The sequence below is a fragment of the Acinonyx jubatus genome, chromosome X, assembly GCF_027475565.1.
Source record: "Acinonyx jubatus isolate Ajub_Pintada_27869175 chromosome X, VMU_Ajub_asm_v1.0, whole genome shotgun sequence".
Lineage (NCBI taxonomy): Eukaryota > Metazoa > Chordata > Mammalia > Carnivora > Felidae > Acinonyx > Acinonyx jubatus.
The window spans coordinates 119,973,389-119,995,047 of NC_069389.1; the positions used below are offsets into that span (position 1 = coordinate 119,973,389).

A 21,659-nucleotide genomic window follows, 5' to 3' on the forward strand; every position below is an offset into this window, starting at 1 on the left:
GTTTGGACTCAGAAATTACTCGAGGCCACATTTTGTCTGTTTCTACAACCATGATTAGAACAAGAGTGGCCTTCTTCCATTTGTTCTGCTTGGAAAGCAAGAGGGTACCAGGAGACCCAGTTGGAGTTAGTCGGGTGAGATCCAGTTGCCATCCTGTAGTTGGAGGATGGTTTTTCATGTTAAATGTTTACAACGTATTTTTTCCACCTGAGCACCTGGACAGTCTCATCCTTTTCCTTTTAAGGAAAGGAACCTTAAAAGGTTCCTTTAGAACACCTCTTTAGCAGGCACCTCTTTAGAACATTGGCATCACGCGCTAGCACTTTCTGTTTCTACCTGAGGAGTGAGGGGTGATAAAGGAACCCTTTGTGTGAGGTGGCCGAAAGCTTCCTGAGTCTGGATTCCAGAAGCTGGGTTCAAGTCCCGTTTCTGCCACGTCTTAACTCTGTGACACCAGATACGTCATTTTACCTCACTGCTGCTGCCTCTTCCATTTGTACGATAGAGCTGTGAGCCCTACCAAGCTTCCAGAACTTTGCAGAGAATCACATGTACAACAGTACCCTTCATAGGCTGTGCAGCATTATTATTACTGCTTTCATGTGTTATATAAGCTGTCACTGTTTGGAGAACTGGTGTAAGAGAGCAGCGTCCCTCCTGTTGTTGGCCCACCTGCCCCATGGCTGTATGTGTGGCCTCTGCCTTGCTTTCCGTCTTCTGTCAGCATTGAAAAATGTGGGTGTTTCATTGCCTCTCTCAAATGGACCTGAAGCCATTGGCACACCTTGTGAGCTTCCATTTTATTTATTCCCAAGACGGTAGTACTGTATAGCCAACAATCACAGGGCAACAGCAAGCGATCTCTGCATCAGGAAATATTGCCTGCCTTTTTCTGAAGTATTTCGGAGTGAAAATCTTTCCTTTTTCAAATCGACACCTTCCATTAGCTCCTCAGTGCAGCTTGAGGCCCTGCGGAGCTCCTCCATCCACAGTAGCCTGGATGCTCTCACTCCAGGGGTTAGGGTGAGAAGACATCCAGGGCATTGATTGTGCTCCGGGTCCCTGCTGCCTTCATGTTCCAACAGAACTGGGGCTTAGTGCTCTGTTCTTGTTATTTGAAGTTGTTTCTCAGGATCCTGGAAGGACTCTATTATAAGTAGCTCTTTGAAATGTCATGTACTTAGGTTCCTCCAGTGTTGCTGAGCTGCAGCTCTTTGTTTTGATACGTAGTACCTGAATATTTCAATATCACTTGTTCCATCTTCCAAGCTTGTGCTGAAAGTTGGGGCTGAGGTTGGAGACGTTTTTTTTCCTGGGCAGGTGAAACCTAACATGACCCTCTACACACAGTAGACATTTAGAAAACACTCTTTGACTTGAACTGGACAAGTGGAGGGGTAGTTCAGAGTTGTTTGGATGTGTTCATTTCAACAAATCGGGTTGTATGTATAGAGACCATATCCATATCTCCCCCACCACTGCACGATGGAAGGGAGCTCATGCTGAGCCTTCCCCCCACCCCCACCCCCACCCCCACCCCACCATGGTTGATTAGCAAATGAATAAGAAAGTTCTTTGAGTCCAGTGATGGGAGAGGTCTCACACATTACATTCCCAGCCTCTGGATTTTTGGACTACTGTCGTGAGCAGTTTGAGTTTAGGTTCATTTTTGCTTTGCTTGTTGGTAGATTTTGGGGGGTGGGGAGGGGTATGGGAAGTTGAAGGGTAATAATTAAAAGTAAAAATAAAAGTAATTTGTTTGTAATTCATTCCTTTCTTATTCCCTTGCCTGAAAACCTTGACAACACCGTGATATCCTTTCTTTAGGTTGTGATAATTGTTACATATCTATATTGTGCCCTTGGGCTTTCTGGGAAAAGGAAGCGCTGTTTCCCGGAGCCTCTTGAAATGGAACGCGCTGCTGTGTCCCGGCGCCATGTTTTCCCCTTCGTGGGAGCTTCGAGGCACAGGTGGGCCACAGAGGGGATTCGTGGCATCAGATGGTGGTGCTTAAATTGCCCTTGGCTGAGCCTTTAGTTTCTTTATGGCCCCGAGATGACTTAGGTGGGGACTTAGAACAAGGGCTGTGCTGTCAGGGTTTGTTCCAGCAGTCCTGGAATTGGCCTGAGCTGTTTTGCTAAAAGAAGAAACGTATCCCACGGCAGTGACCCCCAGCCATGGCTTGTCAGTAGTAGGTGGGTCAAGGTGACAGGGACGAGCCACACCATAGGAGGACAGTGCCATTGACGCTAGTCATGTGTCAGGCAGGATATGAGAAACCTCAGTCGAGATTCCATTTTGAGCTTTCTGGTCCTGAAGTGTTCCTTGCAGACACTGATGGTTCCAAATCTGAGAGAGAAAGTGAGTCCCTAGACGGAGGGCAATTGGATTTGGCCCTCACCTCTTTGCAGCTCTTGCCGTGAGGCCTAACAACTGAGTTTTTAAGGTTGAGGCTGAGTGCAACCCTGCCGGCCATTTCCTTTCTTCACCGTTTTCCACTCTGACAGGGCATGATCATTTCTCCAGAGGTTCCCGTCCCTTCTATGCCACAGAACAGTTTTTCCTTGTTGATAAAAAATTGTCCTGATGCTCCTGCTGTTCCTCAGCTCCTAGGAGCCCAAGAGCAATGTAGAATTTCAGTGCCCCCCACCCCCCATCTACACCTAGAGTCTGCATTTTGATGACAGCCCTCGGTGATCTGTTTGTAAATTAAAGTTTGAGAAGGCCAGTTTAACTAGTAGCTCACATCCCGGCTTCCCCATGATCCTTTGAGACCTTGTGGTCCATTAGAAAGATAATTTGAGCCACATGTGTAATCCATTTTCCTAGTAGCCGCATTAAAAAAGGAACAGATGAAGTTGATTTTTATAACGTATTTAACCTAGTATATCCAAAATATTATCATTTCCACATGTAATCAGTATAAGTATTAGTGAGATGTTCCCCTCCCCTTTGTTTGTACAAAGGTGTCGAGGCCTGGCATGTATTTATATTTCCGCCACCCCTCCATTTGTACTAGGCACATTTCAAGTGTTCAGGAGCTGCACGTGTACTTAGCGGCCCCCGCGTTGGACAGCACAGCTTCGAGAGATACATTTTGGCCTTGATTTGCTGTTGATGCCTGAAGAGCAGTTAGAGCCGTGGTCACCTCAGTAATAAACTTGCATTCATGATCTGTGTTGTAACCTGTGCCAAGCCCTTTGCCCCTTGTGATTACGTACATCCCGTATGAATCCTCACAACATCCCACAACTTTGTCACAACTTTGCTCAAGACAGTTCTCTTCTCCGTTTCGGCTTGGTAAGTGGTATGAAGAACTCGCCCTTGGTATATGAGTGAAATGCAGGCTTTTTTCTTGAGGGTATCTTCAAAGAACTCATGGATTCCGCCCTTCTTCTCTGGCTCATCCTAAAGGGTGTGGACTCACTAAATAGAAGTTTCCTTGCCACGCTGGCTGCTCATTAGAATCACCTGGGAACTTTAACGACCTGCTGCCCAGGCCCCACCCACAGATGTTCAGATGTACTTAATCAAACATAGGCTTTAAAAAAAAGTTTATTTTGAGAGAGAGAGAGAATGAATGGGAGAAAGCAGAGAGAGAGGGAGAGAATCCCAAGCAGGCTCCGCTGCCAGCACGCAGCCTGACCTGGGGCTTGATTTTATGAACCACGAGATCATGACCTGAGCTGAGATCAAGAGTCGTTTGCTTTATCGACTGAGTCACCCAGCCCCCCGCCCCGAGACATGCATTGCTCGGCATGCAGGTCGGCTTGAGAGCAGCTGCTGTGGGAGTGTGTCTCGGCACACTGAGTGTGCTTAGAATCACCTGCACTTCGGGCTGGGACGCAGATCTGACTCAGTGGGTCTGGCAGGTCGGGAGAGCCGGCTTCAGTTGATGCTGCACCTCTGTGGCTCTGTCCCCGGCCCTTTGACATTAGGTAGCCGGCCACCTGACAAACACCTGAGGGCGTTTCCCAAACTACAAGTTCACTGGCAACAAGCCTGGAGTTTCTGATTTGGTGGGTTTGGGGTGGGGCCCAGGAGCTGTATTTGAGAACCCCTTTTCTGCCTTTACAGAGCTATGTGATTTTCCTCTTGAAACCTGTTAAGGTGATGGGGGTATTTTAAAGGATTGCCTAATATAATGTAGCATTAACCAGTTTGCCTGCTGGCATGAAACCAGCGTGTTTCTTTCTGCTGGATTGGATTGGTTAATATGTTCTTCAGGATTTTGACATCTGTATTTGAGAGGGAGATTTTGCTTTCCTGGACTTGATCTAGTATCGCTTTGCTAGCCTTGTAAAGTGAGTGAGAGTATTACCTTTTTCTGTTCTCTGGAACTTTGTGTGAGATTGGAGTTCTGTGTTTCTTTTTCTTTTTCTATTTTTTTTTTTAAGAGAGAGAGAGAAATCTTAACATGCTCCACGTGTGGAGCCTGACTCAAGGCTTGATCCCATGACCATGACCTGAGTCGAAATCAAGAGCCGGATGCTCAACTGACTGAGTCACCCAGGTGCCACCGTTTCTCCAGTGTTTGGTAGAATTTACCCCTAGAACCACCTGGGCCTGGTATATTTGGAGTGGGAAGATTTAAAAAAAAATTTTTTTTTAATGTTTATTTTTTTTTAACGTTTATTTATTTTTGAGACAGAGAGAGACAGAGCATGAACGGGGGAGGAGGATCGGAGAGAGAGAGGGAGACACAGAATCTGAAACAGGCTCCAGGCTCTGAGCGGTCAGCACAGAGCCTGACGCGGGGCTCGAACTCACGGAGTGTGAGATCGTGACCTGAGCCGAAGTCGGCCACCCAACCGACTGAGCCACCCAGGCGCCCCATATTTTTGAGAGAGAGAGAGAGCAAGTGTGTGAAGCAAGGGTCAGAAAGAGAGAGGGACACAGAGATTCCTCCCAAGCAGGCTCCGCACTTTCAGCTCAAAGCGAGATGTGGGGTTCAACCCCACGAACTGTGAAATCATGACTTGAGCCAAAGTCAATGCTCAACTGACTAAGCCCCTGGAGTGGGAAGATATTAAACTACCAGTTAATATATGCCATTTCTGTGGTTATGTCTGTCTTTTCATTCTTAAATCTTTTTTTTTTCCTTTGGTTTATTTACATTTTGAGAGAGAAAAGTGTGAGTCAGGGAGGGACACGGTGGGGTGAGGGGTTGGAGAGAGAGAGAAAAAAAATCCCACACAAGCTCTGTGCTGTGAGCGCAGAACCTGATGTGAGGCTCAAACCCACAAACTGTGAGATCATGACCTGAGCTGAAGTCAGACGCTTAACTGACTGAGCTACCCAGGTGCCCACATTCTTAAGTTTTAATATTGTTTGTGCCTTCTCTCTTTTTTTCTTAGTCTTACCACAGGTTTGTCAGTTGTGGTTATGTAGTATGATGTTTGTTAGGATGTAGAAATGAATGAACATAATGACATTCCCCAGTTTCTTTCTGATTAATTTTTAATGAGTAAAAACTTTATATCATTTTAAAGTCAAATTTACATCAGAGTTTATTCCAAAAAGCCTTACTTACATCCCTGTCTCTTGCTGGACATGCTGTTTCTATCCCCCATCTCAGGTAATCGATATTATAGTTTTTAGTTTCTTTTTCTGTTTCTTTCTTTTTTTTCTTTTATGAAATGCTTCACGAATTTGTGTATCATCCTGTGCAGGGGACATGCTAATCTTCTCTGTATCATTCCAATTTTAGTTTATGTGCTGCCAAAGAGAGCATTCTTCTGTTCCTTTCGCAAATTTGAGCAAGTGCGTGCACACACATATTTGCATTTCCCCTCTCACACCCAAAAAGCATACTGTGTACACTATTCAGCCTCTTGTTTTTGTCACTTAAAATATATCCTGGACATCACTCTTTTCTTCGTTTTGTCCTCTGGACTTATTCTGTGGTTTGGATATTTCAAAACTTAGAATTTTTATTTAGTTCTAGTATATTCTAATTTCCATTGTGATTATTTCATTCACCTGTGGGTTTAGAAGTGTCTTTTTAAATTTACAAATACATTTAAAAAATGTTTATTTATTTTTGAGAGAGAGAGAGAGAGACTGAGGAGGGGAGGGGCAGAGAGTGAGTGGGACAATATCTGACGTGAGCTCTAAGCTGAGAGCAGAGAGCCCAATGTAGGGCTTGAACTCACGAAATGCGAGATCATGACCTGAGCCAAAGTTGGATGCTTAATTGACCCAGCCACCTAGGCACCCCTACAAGTACATTTTTTTAGGTATTTTTAAAACTGATTTCTAACTTAACTGTATTATGGTCAGAGATTGTGACCTGAATACTAGTAGTTCTTTGAGATGTGTTGAGGGTAGGTTTGTACAGTATTTTGTGGTTGGCTTCTTTGTCTTAGCATAATGCTTTTCAAATTAATTCATGTTGTCTCAGGTATCCATAGTTGGTGACTTTCTGTTGTTGAGCAGTGTTCCATAGTGATTTGTTTATTCACTAGTTGATGAACATTTGAGTTGACTTAAGTTTTTGGCCATTATGAATAAAGCTGCTATGAACATTTGCTTATGAGTCTTTGTGTGGACTCGATGTTTTCATTTGTGTAAATACTTAGGTGTGGCATTGCTGGGCAGTATGCTTAGTGTATGTTTAACTTTACAAGAAACCGACCAACTATTTACCAAAGTGCTTGTGCCAATTTGCATTCCCGCTGGCAAAGCGAAGCACAACAGTTCTGCTTGGGCCATATCCTCATCATCCTGTTATTGTCCATCTGGTTAAATTGTAGCCATTCTAGTGGCTGTGTAATGGTAGCTCACTGTGGTTTTAATTTGCATATTCCTGATGTCTAACGATGGTGAGTGTTTCTTCATGGGCTTATTGGCCATTTGTACATCTTCTTTGGTGGAGTGTCTGCTCAAATCTTTTGCCCGTTTCTTATTGGATTGTCTGTCTTGTTAAATTATAAGACTTCTTTATATATTTTGGATACAAGACCTTTATGAGATATGTGATTTGCAAGTACTTTCTCCCAATCTGTAGCTTACCCTTTCATTTTCTTAATTGTGCCTTTGAAAGAGCAGTGGTTTTAATTTTGATGAAGTCAGGTTTATCTTTTTTTTTCCTTACAGTTTATGTTTTTGTGTTCTAAGAAATCTTTGCCTAACCTAAGTTCACAAAGGCTTTCTCCTGTGTCTCCCACTAGGACTTGTAGTTTTAGCTCTTACGTTTAGATCTTTTGTGTCCGTCCCCTCTCCTCCCGAGGGTTCATATCCTGTGTAACCCCTTTCCCTTGAGTTTACAGCCTTGTGAGACCTTGAGGAGAGAATCCAGGTAAGTTGTACCCAGACTCTTGACCCATGACCCACGGAAACTGCAAGATAATTGTGTGTTGTTTACAGCTACTGAGTTTGTTATGTAGCAATATAAAACTAATACTTCTTCATTTCAAGTTGTTTTATATATTGTGTGAAGGGTCCAGACTCACTTATTTTTCCATATGGATATCAAATTATTCCAGCATCATTGGTGGAAAAGACTATCCTTTCCCATTGAACTACCTTGGTACCTTTGTTGGAAATCAATTGACCATTGCTGGGACCTCCAAAAGATGAGTCTAATTCAGAAGTCAATCTTCAGAATTAGTGGCAATCTCTTTGCACACTTCTCTATTACTGCAAACTGCCTGTTGGGCAGGCAAACTTAGTCTTGCTAGTATCACACTGTCTTGATTACTGAGGCATTTTTAGTAAGTCTGTAAATTGGACAGTGGAGATAATCCAACTTATTTTTTCCCTCTTCAAGGTGGTTTTGGCTATTCTCGGTCCTTTGCCTTTCCATATAAATTTCAGACTCGTCTTGTCAGTTTCTACAACAAAGCCCATTGAGATTTGACAGGGATGGCATCGAATCTCTAGATCAACATTAATATCATAAGAATATTGAGCCTTCTGGTCCTTGAGCATGATATGTATCTCCATGTATTTAGGTTTCTTTAATTTATCTCAGCAGTGTTTTATAGTTTCCCTTGCACGAATCTTGTACACATTTTATTAAATGTGACCCTAAAGAGTTCATTTTTTATATTATGCACATAATATTTTTACACTTTAATGTCCATTTGTCCATTGCTAGCAATACAAATACAATTAATTTTTATTTTGACCTGTATATCCTGCAACCTTACTAAATTTACTTACCAGTTCTAATAGTTTTTCTATGGCGTTCTTAGGATTTTTTGCATATATGATCATGTCTGCAAATACAGTTTTACTTCTTCCAACGTGTTCTGCGTTTCATTTCTTGCCTTATTAAACTTGCTAGGATCTCTAAGAGCTATGGAATATGCAGGCAGCAAGAGCAACTGTCCTTGCCTTGTTCCCATACTTAGTGGGAAAGCGTTCCATCTTTCATCATTAAGTATGATATCAGCTATAGTTCCCCCCCCCCCCCCCCGCAGGTGCCCTTGACTATTCCTAGTTTGCTGAGGGTTTTTTTTTTTTTTTTTTTTTTTTTTTTTTTTAACGATGATTAGATGTTGAACGGTGTGGGTAGAAGCCATGTCTCAGGTACAATCTTTAGGAAGCTAGTATACCTCATGAATAGCCTTGTTGACGCTACATACCACTGCATTCCTATCCATCACCAACCACCACTATCGAGCTTTTCCTCCTAGTGTTGATAACAGAATTTCTATCTGGAGTGTGGAGAGTTTTTTATTCTTCTGTGGAGCATCATATATTGCTCCTTCACAAACCATGGAAATTCTCTGCCACATTCATCTTCTCTTTCTTTGCCATCCTTTTGACACTGGTTTGGGTTCTTCTTCATCTCTTTGCCCTTTTTATTTCTGCCTTTTTCCTGAGTTTATTTTCTCACATGTATGAAAGCATTCTCCCTGCTGATAGTGCCAAGTTTTAGAAGTGTGTGTGTTCACATGTTCAGCCCTTTGCCTTCTCGTAGAGCTAGGCTGGTTGGCCAGCGTGTTTAGGACTCTTTGCCGTACTCCGGCAGTCAGTCCTAATTACAGTGGGTCACTGCAAGCCTTTCTCTTTCTGAGTCTCCAAAGCATATGACGATGCCAATCTTTGGACGACCCTTTGGACACTCCTTTCAACTGCTGGCAGACTGTGGGGCAGGCTAACTAGTCCTGCTGCTGCTCTCTGCTAACCTCCAAGGTCAACCTGCTCTTGTAAATTAGGACTAATAAAGATTCATCAGGCCCAGCATTGGCAGCGGTTGGCAACATTTGCAAACCTCACTGCTTTCTCCTTCTGGCCCATGTAGAGAAGGGACAGGAAACTCCAAAACTGTCCAGCTCATGTTTGGAACTCTTGTTTCGAATTGCATTCAGGCACCTTAAAAAAAAAATATCCTCAGTGGTGTCAAATCCTTGAGTGAGGACTTAAAATTTAGCTTTAGACCAAAATAATTTTGAGGCTCATCTATTAGAGCAAGTGGGCACCCATATTGTGGGAAGCATTGGTATTCACTGAAAAACTGAGATATGGTAAAATTTATGGGATGATGTCTTATGTAACTCTAAAAACTCTAAAGGCAGTTTCAAAAGAATAGGAAGAATACTTTGGTTGGCGGTAGTGTTACTGGACAAAGTGCACACCACCAAAATGGACTGCTTTGAAGAACTCCTCTAGCCAAGTATGTTCTGATAGGCATCTTAACAGAGGCTTCCTTACATCACACTTGTACCTCATGGGATATTTATTCTATTTCTATCCACCAATAATGAAGTTTTCCCATCTTTCTGATATAGTTTGCAAAGACTCTTCCATGATACAAAGTAATCTTACAGTGGGCAGACAAGAAGGAATGTACTGGTTCCTTGCCTCCCAGACGTGGATTTGGGGAGAAGAGACACTATTTGTTTACTTGTCTGTGAAATGAAGGCTAGAGTTCCTGTTTGTGACCATCCAGTTTTATCACATAGAGATGGAATTCCAAAAAAACCTTTTTTGTTCAACTGTGTAAGCATGAGGCATTCCTCATTTTTCATTTGATCATCTACTAGAGCGACAAATATCTGTTAGTGCACAAGAGGGTCCTACTGACTGGGTTTGAATTCCGATTTTGACGGTTCTTCGTGGACACATTGTTTAACCTTTCTGCTCCTTGGGGTTGTGTGTTTTCGTATGAATATAGTCCTAGCAGTTGCCTTATAAGGTTGTTGGGGAGGTGGGGTGGGGATTGAATGAGTTCATCTTGCTTAGGAGAATGCTTGGTACATAGTGGAGGGTCAGTAAAATGAAGCCATGCTCATTACCCATGAGTACATGTTCTCTTTTGTTTTTTTTTTAACTATACAGTATTACTTGTATGATTATCTTTATTACTGTTTAACTTCTACCTATTTGTTGTCTTTATTGCCAATTAACTTATATTTGTTCATCTCCCCAACTCAGTTGCTAGTTCCTTGAAGACCCATCTTAGTTTCTTTTTAGAATTTGACGCCGTGGTCCAGATTAGTTGTCCAGTGTAGATTTATTGACTGATTTTGGATCTCTTTGGAAATAGGCTTAAATAAAATTATGGAAAGAGCCTAAATGTCCATCAACTGTTGAATGGATAAAGAAATTGTGGTTTATATACACAATGGAATACTACGTGGCAATGAGAAAGAATGAAATACGGCCTTTTGTAGCAACGTGGATGGAACTGGAGAGTGTTATGCTAAGTGAAATAAGTCATACAGAGAAAGACAGATACCATATGTTTTCACTCTTACGTGGATCCTGAGAAACTTAACAGAAGATCATGGGGGTGGGGAAGAAAAAAAAAAAGGTTAGAGAGGGAGGGAGCCAAAACATAAGAGACTCTTAAAAACTGAGAACAAACTGAGTGTTGATGGGGGGGTGGGAGGGATGAGAGGGTGGGTGATGGGCATTGAGGAGAGCACCTGTTGGGATGAGCACTGGGTATTGTATGGAAACCAATTTGACAATAAATTTCATATTAAAAAAAAAGAGGCTTAAATAATTACATATGCTGAGCAAGGAGTGTCTCAGAAATGATTGGCTTGGTGTCATTTCATTATTTCTTCTCAGAAGCTATATTAATATTTTAGTGCTGGTTAATTTAATCAGTGTTCAGTGAATGCTTATGGATGGATTGACAAACTAAATTGTTCTGAATGCAACCATATGTTGACATGATCATTTTGTAGGTTGTTAATTTCTTCAGCTAACCTCTTGCCTGTTACCTGTTGGATTTTGCCCCCCAAAAAGATATGCTGGTAGGCCTAGCCCCCAGTGCCTCATAATGAGACCTTACTTTGAAATAGGGTCATCCTAGATGTAACTAGTTGAGATTGTACTGGAGTAGGGTGGGCCCTTAATCCAAGACAACCAATATCCTTAGAAGAGAGGAGAACACTGCACTAAGACACAGACACATAGGGGCAGCTCTATGTGACCAAGCTTGGAGTGGTACAGGTACAAGCCGAGGACTGCCAAAGACTGCCAGCCACCGCCAGAAGCTGGGAAGAGGCAAGGAAGGCCCCTCCCCCAGTGCCTTCAGAGAAGCATGGCCCTGCACAAACTGTGTTTCCAGGCTCCTAGCCTCCAGAACTGGAAGGGAAGAAATTTCTTTTGTAGGCTATCCAGTTTGTGGTACTTCGCTAGAGTAGCCCCAGGAAACTCAGACAGCTATCCGTTATTTTGCCTTTTCCCTCCTTGCTGCTCGAAGAGTGTTGAGTACCCGGAGATTTCATCTCAAAGGGCTGATTTGCCTCTATTTTCACCAATTATCCATCTCTGGCCTGTAATCCTCTCTCTGTTTTTCTAGAAACTGCACATCTGCTTTTCAGTTCCTTTCTGTTCCTCCCCCTTCCCCACTAATTCCAGTTGGAGGAATCTTTGTCAGGAATGCCATTCTGAGAAGGTCCTTGGAAAGTAAGGAGATGTTCTGGACTGGCGCCTTCGTTGCTACCCTAGTGGTGACTGTTTCCATGAGTTTACTCTTCCTTTCAACAACTACTATCTTAATGTTTGCCTAAGAAGGTACTTTTCACTTATAAATTTCAAATGGACTTTTTGCAGTAGTTTCTCACAGTGTAAGATAGTTTGACAAAATGCAGTTTTATCATAGAGCACATCAGCTGGGTTCATGAGTTTGGGAACTGGCAGGTGGATGGGGAACTTGATCTTGTTCCTATTTTAAAACTCTGTTTACTGGCAGGTATTTGATGGTTACAAAATCCATTGGTGGATTTAATCATTTGTTTAAATGTATGTAATATTACTAGTAGCCTTTTAGCATCAGAAAAGTTAACCTGATGGTAGCTGACTTTTTGAAGGGTTTATGTAGCATACCAATTTCAATTCAGGGAGCATTGCTAGGGTTACCTTGTTCCATGGCCACAGCTCATGCCATTGAAGCCAATCAGCTGCCTTGAAGATGTGCCATTTGTCACGAGGGGACCGTGTAATAGGGTGGGTGGATCAGCTCAAATCCATCACTAACTGCTGGAAAAAATGATTCAAAAAGCATTCGACACCGGATCTGAATTACATTGCTTGTAGCCAGAGGTCCTTGCAGCATTTAAAGAAATAGAAGTAAGTGTATTGTGATCTCTAAAATGAATAGTAAATATCAAAGGGCTACAAAGAATGAGTTTCTAAATGAAATAGATAACATTTTATTTTTATTATTAGTTTTTAAGATTTTATTTTTAAGTAATCTCTACACCCAATGTGGGGCTCGAACTTACAAACCAGAGAGTTACGTGCTCTACCTACTGAGCCAGCCAGGCACCCCTGTTTAACATTTTATAATTTCCAAAGAAGAATCATCAAAATGAAGCCCCTGGAGCCCTGAGATTTGATGTGGCTGAGACAAATTGAGCTGTGGTGCATATGTGTTGTGTGTGTCTATTTGGACAATAAGCCACCTGCTTTGATGGGTGGGCACTGTTGCAGAATAAACACAATTAGATTTACTAGAAACATCTAGCATATTTCTACATCCTTGATCCAGAATAGAAGGTGATGAGGCAAGGTCCCCATGTTAGGGATCCTGTGGAAAGTTAACCTGGGCCAGGAGTCCAGTGTTTTGGTTTTGTCTCTCTCTCTCTCTTTTAATGTAAGTATGCATGCTTTAAGGCTATTCAGAGCCTTGCCAAGATGAGATGGGTCATCTTAGAAGGTGTGTATGCAGAGTGCATAGGCAGTGTTAGACATCATATATTTTATGGAAAATCCAGCCAAGTGTATTAGCACCAGCTTCGGAATGACTTAGAGTTCATCAAAGCATCTCTGTAGGAGGGGAACTTGGTATTTGAGTGCCTCTGTTTTGCCATCTGCTGTGGTAGTATCATGCCCATTTCACAGACTGGGAACTGTAGTTTGTCCAACAGTGCAGAGCTGTTATTACTAATCAAGTGACAACATTGAGATTTGAAACACAAGCTGGTCTGAGTACAGAATCCCTTTTTTTCAACTGTAGCACCCGGTTTTGCAGCTGGTCATAGTGCATTTTTATAAGGTATAAGCTACAAATTGGGAGTGAGTAACAGCTTCTATTTTAGCTTAAAAGGACATGATTGTCATTGGGGTGAAGAAAGTTCATTTGGAAATCATTTATTTTAATAGTTTAAGGCAGAAGGGTGACAGCTTGTTTTTGTAAATAAAATCTTACTGGAATACAGGCACACCCGTTCATTTCTGTATAGACTTTTACTGTTTGTTTGTTTTTTTTAAAGTAAGCTCAACACCCAACGTTGGGCTTGAACTCATGCCTCCAGATCAAGAGTCGCATGCTCTACTGACTTTGCCAGTGAGGCGAACCTGCCTTTTGCTGTTTTAATGCTACAACACACAGTTTAGTAGCTGCAACAGAGTCCGTACTGCCCACAAAGCCTAAAATATTTACTGTCTGTCCCTTTGTAGAAAAAGTTTGCCAACCCCTGTGCAAAGGAAGATGTATAAAAATGAAACTCCTAGTTTTACGGACCATCATTTGTTTCCCTGTGGGTTGAGCACATATGGAACTTGAATTGATGGTGTACCTGGTCTCAAATTGGCTAGGATACAAACATTTCTCTTTTGTACAGAGTGGTTTCTCAAGGCATCATTTTTATTTTCTTGCCTCCTAGGTGGTCTACAGTGAGAGGAACTTCAATGCAAAAATCAGAAGAAGTTAATTTAGTAAATCCTGTGTTTACAGGCACTCCGGGTACCTAATGGAATGCTTGAGTGGTTCTCATTGGGGGTGACACTCCCCCTAGAGGTCAAATTGGAAATGGGGGGGTGTTTTTATTTTCAGTGTAATGTGTTGAAAAATACATTATTTAACAAATTTTTTAAAAGAAAAATACATTATTATAAATCACTGTCCTTTTGTTTCTCCTTTACACTGAAGTTGAGGCACTATATTGATTATTTTTTGAAATTGTGTTTAGATTGGTAGTATCTATGATTTTCATTTCAGGCTAGCAAAGGGCCTTTGCAGGAATTTGCTTTAATAACAAAGAGAGGATTGGATCTAGTGGTATTGAGCACCACTGCCCTAAGTATTTGGCCTTTTTTTCCAAAGCAGACTTCCAAGTAAAGAGAGTGCCTTCAGAAAGGCTTGTAATTCTGGACCCAGAGGCTGCTTACGCACAGCTTCTTGCTCACTGGCAGGCTTTAGAAGTGGGTTTTCAGACTGGGTAGCTTTCCACAGCTTTCAAAGGAGCCTCCAGAGAAAGACTATCTTTACACTTCATTTACACGTCAGCACAGAGTACGAAAGCACATTGAGTAAAATCCAAAGAGAAGGCCCGTATGCACTTTGTCACTGTACATGGAAAGTTTGCATAGACCACTAATTGAGGGCCATTGATCTCCAATCACGTGCCCATGGGAGTTAGAACTCCTCTTGGAGTTTAGATTTTGCTTGCAAAGGCCCTGTGAGGTGGAGGTCAAAACTATTTTCTAATTCTGTTAGATTTTTTTAATGTTTGTTTATTTTTGGAGGAGAGAGACAGAGCCAGAGTGTGAGTGGGGGAGGGGCAGAGAGAGAGGGAGAGACAGAATCCAAAGCAGGCTCCAGGCTCTGAGCTGTCAGCACAGAGCCCGATGCAGGGCTCAAACTCATGAGCTGTGAGATCATGAGTTCAGCCTGAGCTGAAGTCGGACACTTAACCAACTGAGCCTCCCAGGCGCCCCTGTTTTTAGATTTTTAAAAAAATCTATTTATTTATTTATTTGTGGAATCTATTTATTTGTGGAATCCTGTTTTTCATATGCAACAGAGAGGGCAGCAGATCCTTAGTCTGGAAGCAGGGTCTGGTGGAAGAGGTTTCTGTACCTGAATTGGAAGTATGTCTCACAGGAAAAGTGTCTAGCGTGGGCTGGTAGGGCTCCAGTTCTTTGTGGTGCAAGCTGCTTCAGAGCAGCATAAGTTAATGTTGCCCTTCCACTGCCCAGAGTCATCCGCCTTGAATATCCTGATGAGCCAACTGTTGGTTCTACCGTTTTCTTAAGTTTGTGTCGACTTTTGGCTTAAATGGAATATTGGGTGAATGACGGTTCGGTTCTTTGGCTAAGTCTTTATTGCCCAGGTCATTTATTTAACAAGTAAGTAAAACAGACCAGAATCCCCATCTGGGGGGTAGCTTGTATTCTGGTGGGGGAAGGCAGACACTAACAACAGATTATGTGAAAGGTGGTAAGTGGTAGGGAGAATAGACTGATAGAGGCAAAGAAGAGGGGGAGACAGGCAGAGAGGGGGAAGAGAGGTGAGAGAGACAGGGTAGGGGGACAGAGAGAGTGACACCATGAGTTTAGTTGTCTTGAATTTGATGAAGAGGGACTCAGTTAAGGCCGTGTTGTGACTTTTACATTTGATATATTAAATAATGCCTCCTTTATGTAGCTTTATGTGAAGGGGTTAGGGGGCCCCAGATTGCTTGCCTAGATGAGTTGAGTCTTAACTACTTCTTAGTCTCAAACTCCTTTTCTGCTGAGATTGGCACCGGTGACACCCAACCTGGTTTCTTTCAAAATGGGGACCACTTAGAAGCGCTTTTCTCTGAGTGGAAAGGACACTGCAGTGTTAGTCCAGAGGCCTAGGCTTTGCCACTGACACACGCCCTCGAGGCTCTTCTGGACATCTTCTCTGTCCTCAGAGAGGATTGGGCTGAATGTATGACAAAAGTTGTTTTCAGGATCAAAAGTGAGAGATGCCCACCTCTAGTTAGATTCCTGTAGAGTGTGTGTGTGTGTGTGTGTGTGTGTGTGTGTGTGTGTGTGTGTAGATATAGATGTAAATAGATACAGGGATTAAGCTTCATTTTTTACTTTAAAGCCAGGGTAGCCCAAATTCAATGTTGTTGGTTTTTTTTTTTTTTTTTTTTTTTTTTTAATAAAAAGGAGTGAAACTCAATCTTTAGGTGTCTGGGACAAAATATAACCAAAAGGGTATTTTCACGTACTTTTTAAAGAAAAGCTTTATAACTAGGTCACCGCCGGCCATGCATTATCCCTGTGTTAGTTAACTTTCTAGCTAGTATTTACAGGGTCAGGACTAATTTGTAGCATACTTTTTTGTGATGTCAGCATTCAAGAAGTATCCTTTCATAATTGAAAAAATGGTAATAATTTGTTAATGTATATACTAGAACATTCTTCTGAGCCTGTTGTATATATTCGTTCATTCATTTTGCCCATCTATGCTGCAAAAAAAAAAAAAAAATAGAGATCATAGCAGCCAAAGTCCTGAGAAGTTAAGTAACCCGCCCCACGTCAGTGAGTTGCAGAATCAGGATTTGAATGGAGTTGGCTCCAATAACTGTGCTCTCCAACATCGTGCTGTTCCAGCTTCTCTGCATTTCAGGGATCAATTGGAACCATTCAACAGAGAGGTTCACTGATGAGATTTTAAAGCGAACCTCATGGAACTGACCCATGTTACTTGGACCATTGGATTTCTCAGATTTGTGCTTGATCCAGCTTTTAATAGTAGTAGTTTCTGTGTAACTCTAAAAATGACTTTAGACATATTACAGTTGACTCTTGAACAACTTGGGGGTTATGGGTATCAACCCCTCATGCATTTAAAAAGCCACATATGGGTTTTGACTATGCAAAAGCTTAACTACTGCTACCCTACTGTTAATTTGGAAGCCTTATTGATAACATAAAGTTGATTAACATATTTTGTATATTGTATGTTATATATACTGTATTCTTACAATAAAGTAAGCTAGAGAAAATATTAAGGGAGTCATAAGAGAAAATACATTTACAGTACTCACTCAACTGAAAAATCCGTGTGTGAGTGGACCCGCACTCTTCAAACCTGTGTTGTTTAAGGACGAACTGTATTTGATTCCTTACAAAAAATGTCCTAAATGGGCATATCTATAGAGCTAGAAAGCAGGTTTGTGGTAGCTTAGGGGCAGGGGGAATGGGGAGTGATACATGACTAATGGATACAGAGTTTCTCTGTGATGAGAATGTTCTAGAGTTGGTGGTGGTGATGGCTGCGCAATTCCAGATATACTAAAAACCAAGCAGCCACTTGGTTGTACGCTTGAAAGGGGTGAGTCATGTAGTGAGTTGTTGTATCTCAATAAGATAGAAACGAGGAGGAAATTTTCCTCTGTTGTATTTAATCCATTTTATTTTTATTTATTTTTTAAATGTTTATTTTTGAAAGAGAGAGTACGCACACACGCGCATGAGTTAGGGAGGGGCAGAGAACGGAGGGGAGGGAAGGACAGAGGATCTGAATCGGTGAGCCAGATGTAGGGCTTGAATTCATGAACCTCTAGATCATGACCCGAGCCAAAGTCAGATGGATGCTCAACCGATTGAACCACCCAGGCACCCCTGTATTTACTTCATTAAAAAAAATTTTTTTTAATGTTTATTTATTTTTGAGAGAGTGAGACAGAGTGTGAGTGGGGGAGGGGCAGAGAGAGAGGGAGACACAGAATCGGAAGCAGGCTCCAGGCTCTGAGCTCTCAGCACAGAGCCCGACGTGGGGCTCGAACTCCTGGACCGCGAGATCATGACCTGAGCTGAAGTCGGACGCCCAACCGACTGAGCCACCCAGGCACCCCTACTTCATTTTAAATTGAAGTTTTTTTTTTTTAATGAGGACTGAATAAAATAGGAATACTCCTCTTTTCTTTTATGACTTACAAACATGAACAGGAAAGTGAAGACTGAATTGACTGTGTAACCCAGCATTTTAAATTTCTTATATTGACAGTAATAATTTAACTTTATTTGAAAACATTGACCTATATTAGTAAAGTATTTTAAATATTACAGTATCTGATTATTAAAAAGTAATTTTATATCTAACTGGAGAAAATCCCCCAAGTACATAATCTTGTTTAGTGCGTAGAATAATTTCAGGGCAGAAAAATGTCTGACTTGCTCTCGCTAGTCTATCTCATCCATTCTGCTTCTCTGAGATAATGAGTTATTTTGCTTGGATTTGAACTTGAGGTTAGGTCTTTCAAAGCTGTTTTTTTCTTAACTGTTTTATCTGCATTTCACTCATTTCAGAATTACACATTGATCTTTCTAAAAAGCTATTTCTAATTTTAGATTGTGCCACCTCTTAATACTTTCAGATTTAAGTTTATAAAGAAGCATTTTATTTTGCCATAATTACTTTCAAGCCTCAGGGTAGTTCTGGAGTTCCACTGTTGTAGGATTTGGTAAACCAGTAAACAAGCTCACCCCATTATGATGTTTCACAATATTGTGTATTTTGTACATAATCACTCATTGACCAAATAGGAGTGCCAAGTGTGTGCCAGGATGCAGCCATGACCCAGATGGACCCCATCCTTGCCTTTGGTGGCCTGAACTCCAGTGGGGGAAGCCTGGCAGTCGTAATCTTGGATGATTGTCCTCACGTAGCCATTCCTGCATCTTTATCCTGGTGGTTACCCTTACCTGCATCTTTGTCACCTCTCTTGGTCCTTGCTTCTTGACCGTAACCAGCACTGTGCAGCTACCAAATCACTAGGTTTTGTGCCAAGGTGTGTTAATACTCGCCGTGCCAGGTTTTGTTAGTGAGTGGTTGCTTTTTTAATGAGCCTCACAAAAAGATCCCATAAATATCTGCAGCCCCCTAGTTGATGTGGTTCACCTCCCAGTGACTTCATGTGTATCTCTCTGTGTCATTCACTTTGAGAAGGAAAATAACTAAAGCATTGCTTAGTTTCCTACTGTGGCTGTAGTCTTCACAAATCTAAATCCTCGCATTAAAACGATATTGTGTGTTCTGAATACGATGCTTTCATTTAAGTCTGAATTGTGATGAATATGCATTATTTAAATGAAGTATAAACTTTCCCTAGAAAACACTGATCAAATCAAATGTCGCTAATTTGATTTCCATCAAATCCATGCCACTTTAAATTGCCTCAATTTGGAGAAGACAGAATTTTTAAAGGCGAAATAAGTGTGAGGGTTCAGTTGTCTACCTTTTTTACTACTCTGCTTGGCTGCTTCTAAATTATCTGTAAAAATTAAGAAGTGTAGAGATTTGAGGCCTGTTGCACGATTACTAAACATGGTGTTTTTTTGAGATGACAATTTGAATGCTATGGATAACAATTCTGGGAGTATGTGTAATGTCTCCCACTGTGCTCCCCCAAGTACACTTAGCTGCCCTTTTCTTCCCCAGATCCCTGTACCTTTGTTGGAGCTCTTCCACGTGACCTGTGCTGTGCTTAGTCCCTCGTGTGTCTCGTTCCCATTGGGGAGACTACTATGGAAATGGGGCCTGGAGAGCAGAGTCCTTTGGTTTTCAGTTGCAATACTCCAATCTCAGGTGCCTTACTGTTGGACATTGCATACAAATTCAGTTGATATTGAATGTTGTCTTTTTTGTTGTTGTTAGAGTTTCCAGAATGGCTTCTGCACCAACTTCTAAATATAATTCACACTCCTTGGAGAATGAGTCTATTAAGAGGGTAAGTTGTGTTTTCAGCTTTATTTGTGCCTCTTTTTCTGCATTTCTCTTCTTATATTTGCATACTAGGTGGTCATTTCAGGCTTATTGAATTATTAATTTCATTATTCATTCACATAGTGTGAATTCTTCAATATATGTGGTTTTATCTGCTATCCTACCTTGTTCCAGAAAAGACAGAATGCCGTTTACGTGTTAAGTTTTGCATTTGTAAATCCTTTCGTGGAACTTGAGCAGGCTGTTACACCTTCCTAAATATTGGCCTTATTTTCTAATTATGATAAAATGGTTGTATGACCGAAACAAATACAGCATTAAGAAAAAAATGTTCAAAGTATCAAGGAGAAAATTATGTCATTAGGGAGAGATTTTGAAACCTATATTGAAAGGAAGGGTTGAATTTAAAATAAGCTTTACTCATGGCTCTTTGAAGCTTTTGATACATTTACCAATTCTCCAGCTGAAAGGTTGATTTACACCCCTGCCAGCAGTGTACTGAGTGCTGAAGCAATCAGAAGGAAGCCAACTAGTGTCTTTGAATTTGTAGCTCCCTGAATACTAATGAGGGTGACCTTTTTTTTTAAAAAAAATAGTGTTTATTGTCCATTTGCTTTTCTTTTTTGAAGTGGCTGCTCGTGTCCTTTGCCTGTTTGCTTTTTGGGGTGTTTGAGGGATACTTTTCTATTGATTCATAAGTGCTCTTTACATATTGTGATAATCAGTTCTTTATAATATACATTACAAGTCTTTTTCCTAGCTTATTATTGGCTTGTGATTATATTTGTGGCATTTTGATTTTGAAATACAGAGGTTTACATTTTTTTGTGTGTAATCACATTCCTCAGTCTTTTGTATTTCATATTTTCTGCTTTGGGTGTCATGTTTACAAGGACCTTTTTCATCCTCAAGATTATATAAGTTTTTATTGTGTTTTGGTATCGTTATGGTACAAGAAGCCGTTCTAAGCACAAGAGTTACTTCATGAAGCTAATTGTAAGTCCATGTGGAATGTGACTCTAATAGTGTATCCCATGTTAATCCCATGTTATCCTGTGTTAATCAAACATGTGTTTCCCTAATTTTGTGGTTGACTTCTACTTTCTTCACCTAGCCCAGAACTCTGGTCTTTAAAGGGTATAATGAATATCAATGCTTGTTACGCCTGTGTTTAGTTAGTGAGAGGCAGCATTAAAGGGTGTTGATGATCTCTTTCTGGTCTTATCATTAGTGTAAGTTGTGCAGGTTTGCTCCCCATTGGGGAAGGCATTCCTGGCTGGGAGCAATCTGTCTTGCCCTCCTAGTTAAAATGCTTAGCTTACAAGCACTAACACGTGGAAAATTGGCTAGGAATTTTCACACTGTGCCTGAATAAAAATGATAAAACCATCAAAAATCCAGCAGAGCACCTAACTTTGACAGCTTGTATCTGACCTAAATACACAACTGACACTCCCTTATTTCGTAATACTTCACATCTGCACAGCCCTTGATAAGTCACCAAATGGTGCCTTGTGCATTTTGTGTCACCTCATCTCAAAAACCCTTTGAGAGAAGTATTACTAACTTTACACATGGAAAGTCATGCTGAAAAAGTCTTGTGCCTGAATAGATGTTAAGGATGTGGACATAGGCAGCGCATCCTTGGCATTGATTGGCATGGACATCTCAGTAAGGTTGGGGTCGACTGTGGGTGGCTAAACTGCTCAAGTTCAATTCATAGTTTAAGTCTCAACAACAGATGTTGGCGAGGATGCGG

The 21,659-nt window shown here is 41.3% G+C and overlaps 1 protein-coding gene and 1 non-coding gene across 5 annotated transcripts in view; one reads left to right on the forward strand and one right to left on the reverse strand.

Moving 5' to 3' along the window:
- Positions 1-21,659, forward strand: part of MTM1 (myotubularin 1) — a 96,555-nt gene that overhangs the window by 3,363 nt on the left and 71,533 nt on the right. For 2 of the 4 annotated variants that reach the window (XM_027053460.2, XM_027053463.2), the window contains exon 2: positions 19,832-19,904. In XM_027053460.2, the coding sequence (XP_026909261.1) occupies positions 19,842-19,904 (63 nt within the window). In that variant the 5' untranslated portion in view covers positions 19,832-19,841. Of the gene's footprint in view, positions 1-14,075; positions 14,156-19,831; positions 19,905-21,659 lie in introns of those variants that run through there. The other 2 variants (XM_053201818.1, XM_027053461.2) reach the window with 2 other exon arrangements.
- LOC113597428 (U6 spliceosomal RNA) lies at positions 5,629-5,734 on the reverse strand. Its single transcript, XR_003418195.1, has one exon. It is a non-coding gene; the product is annotated as a U6 spliceosomal RNA (small nuclear RNA).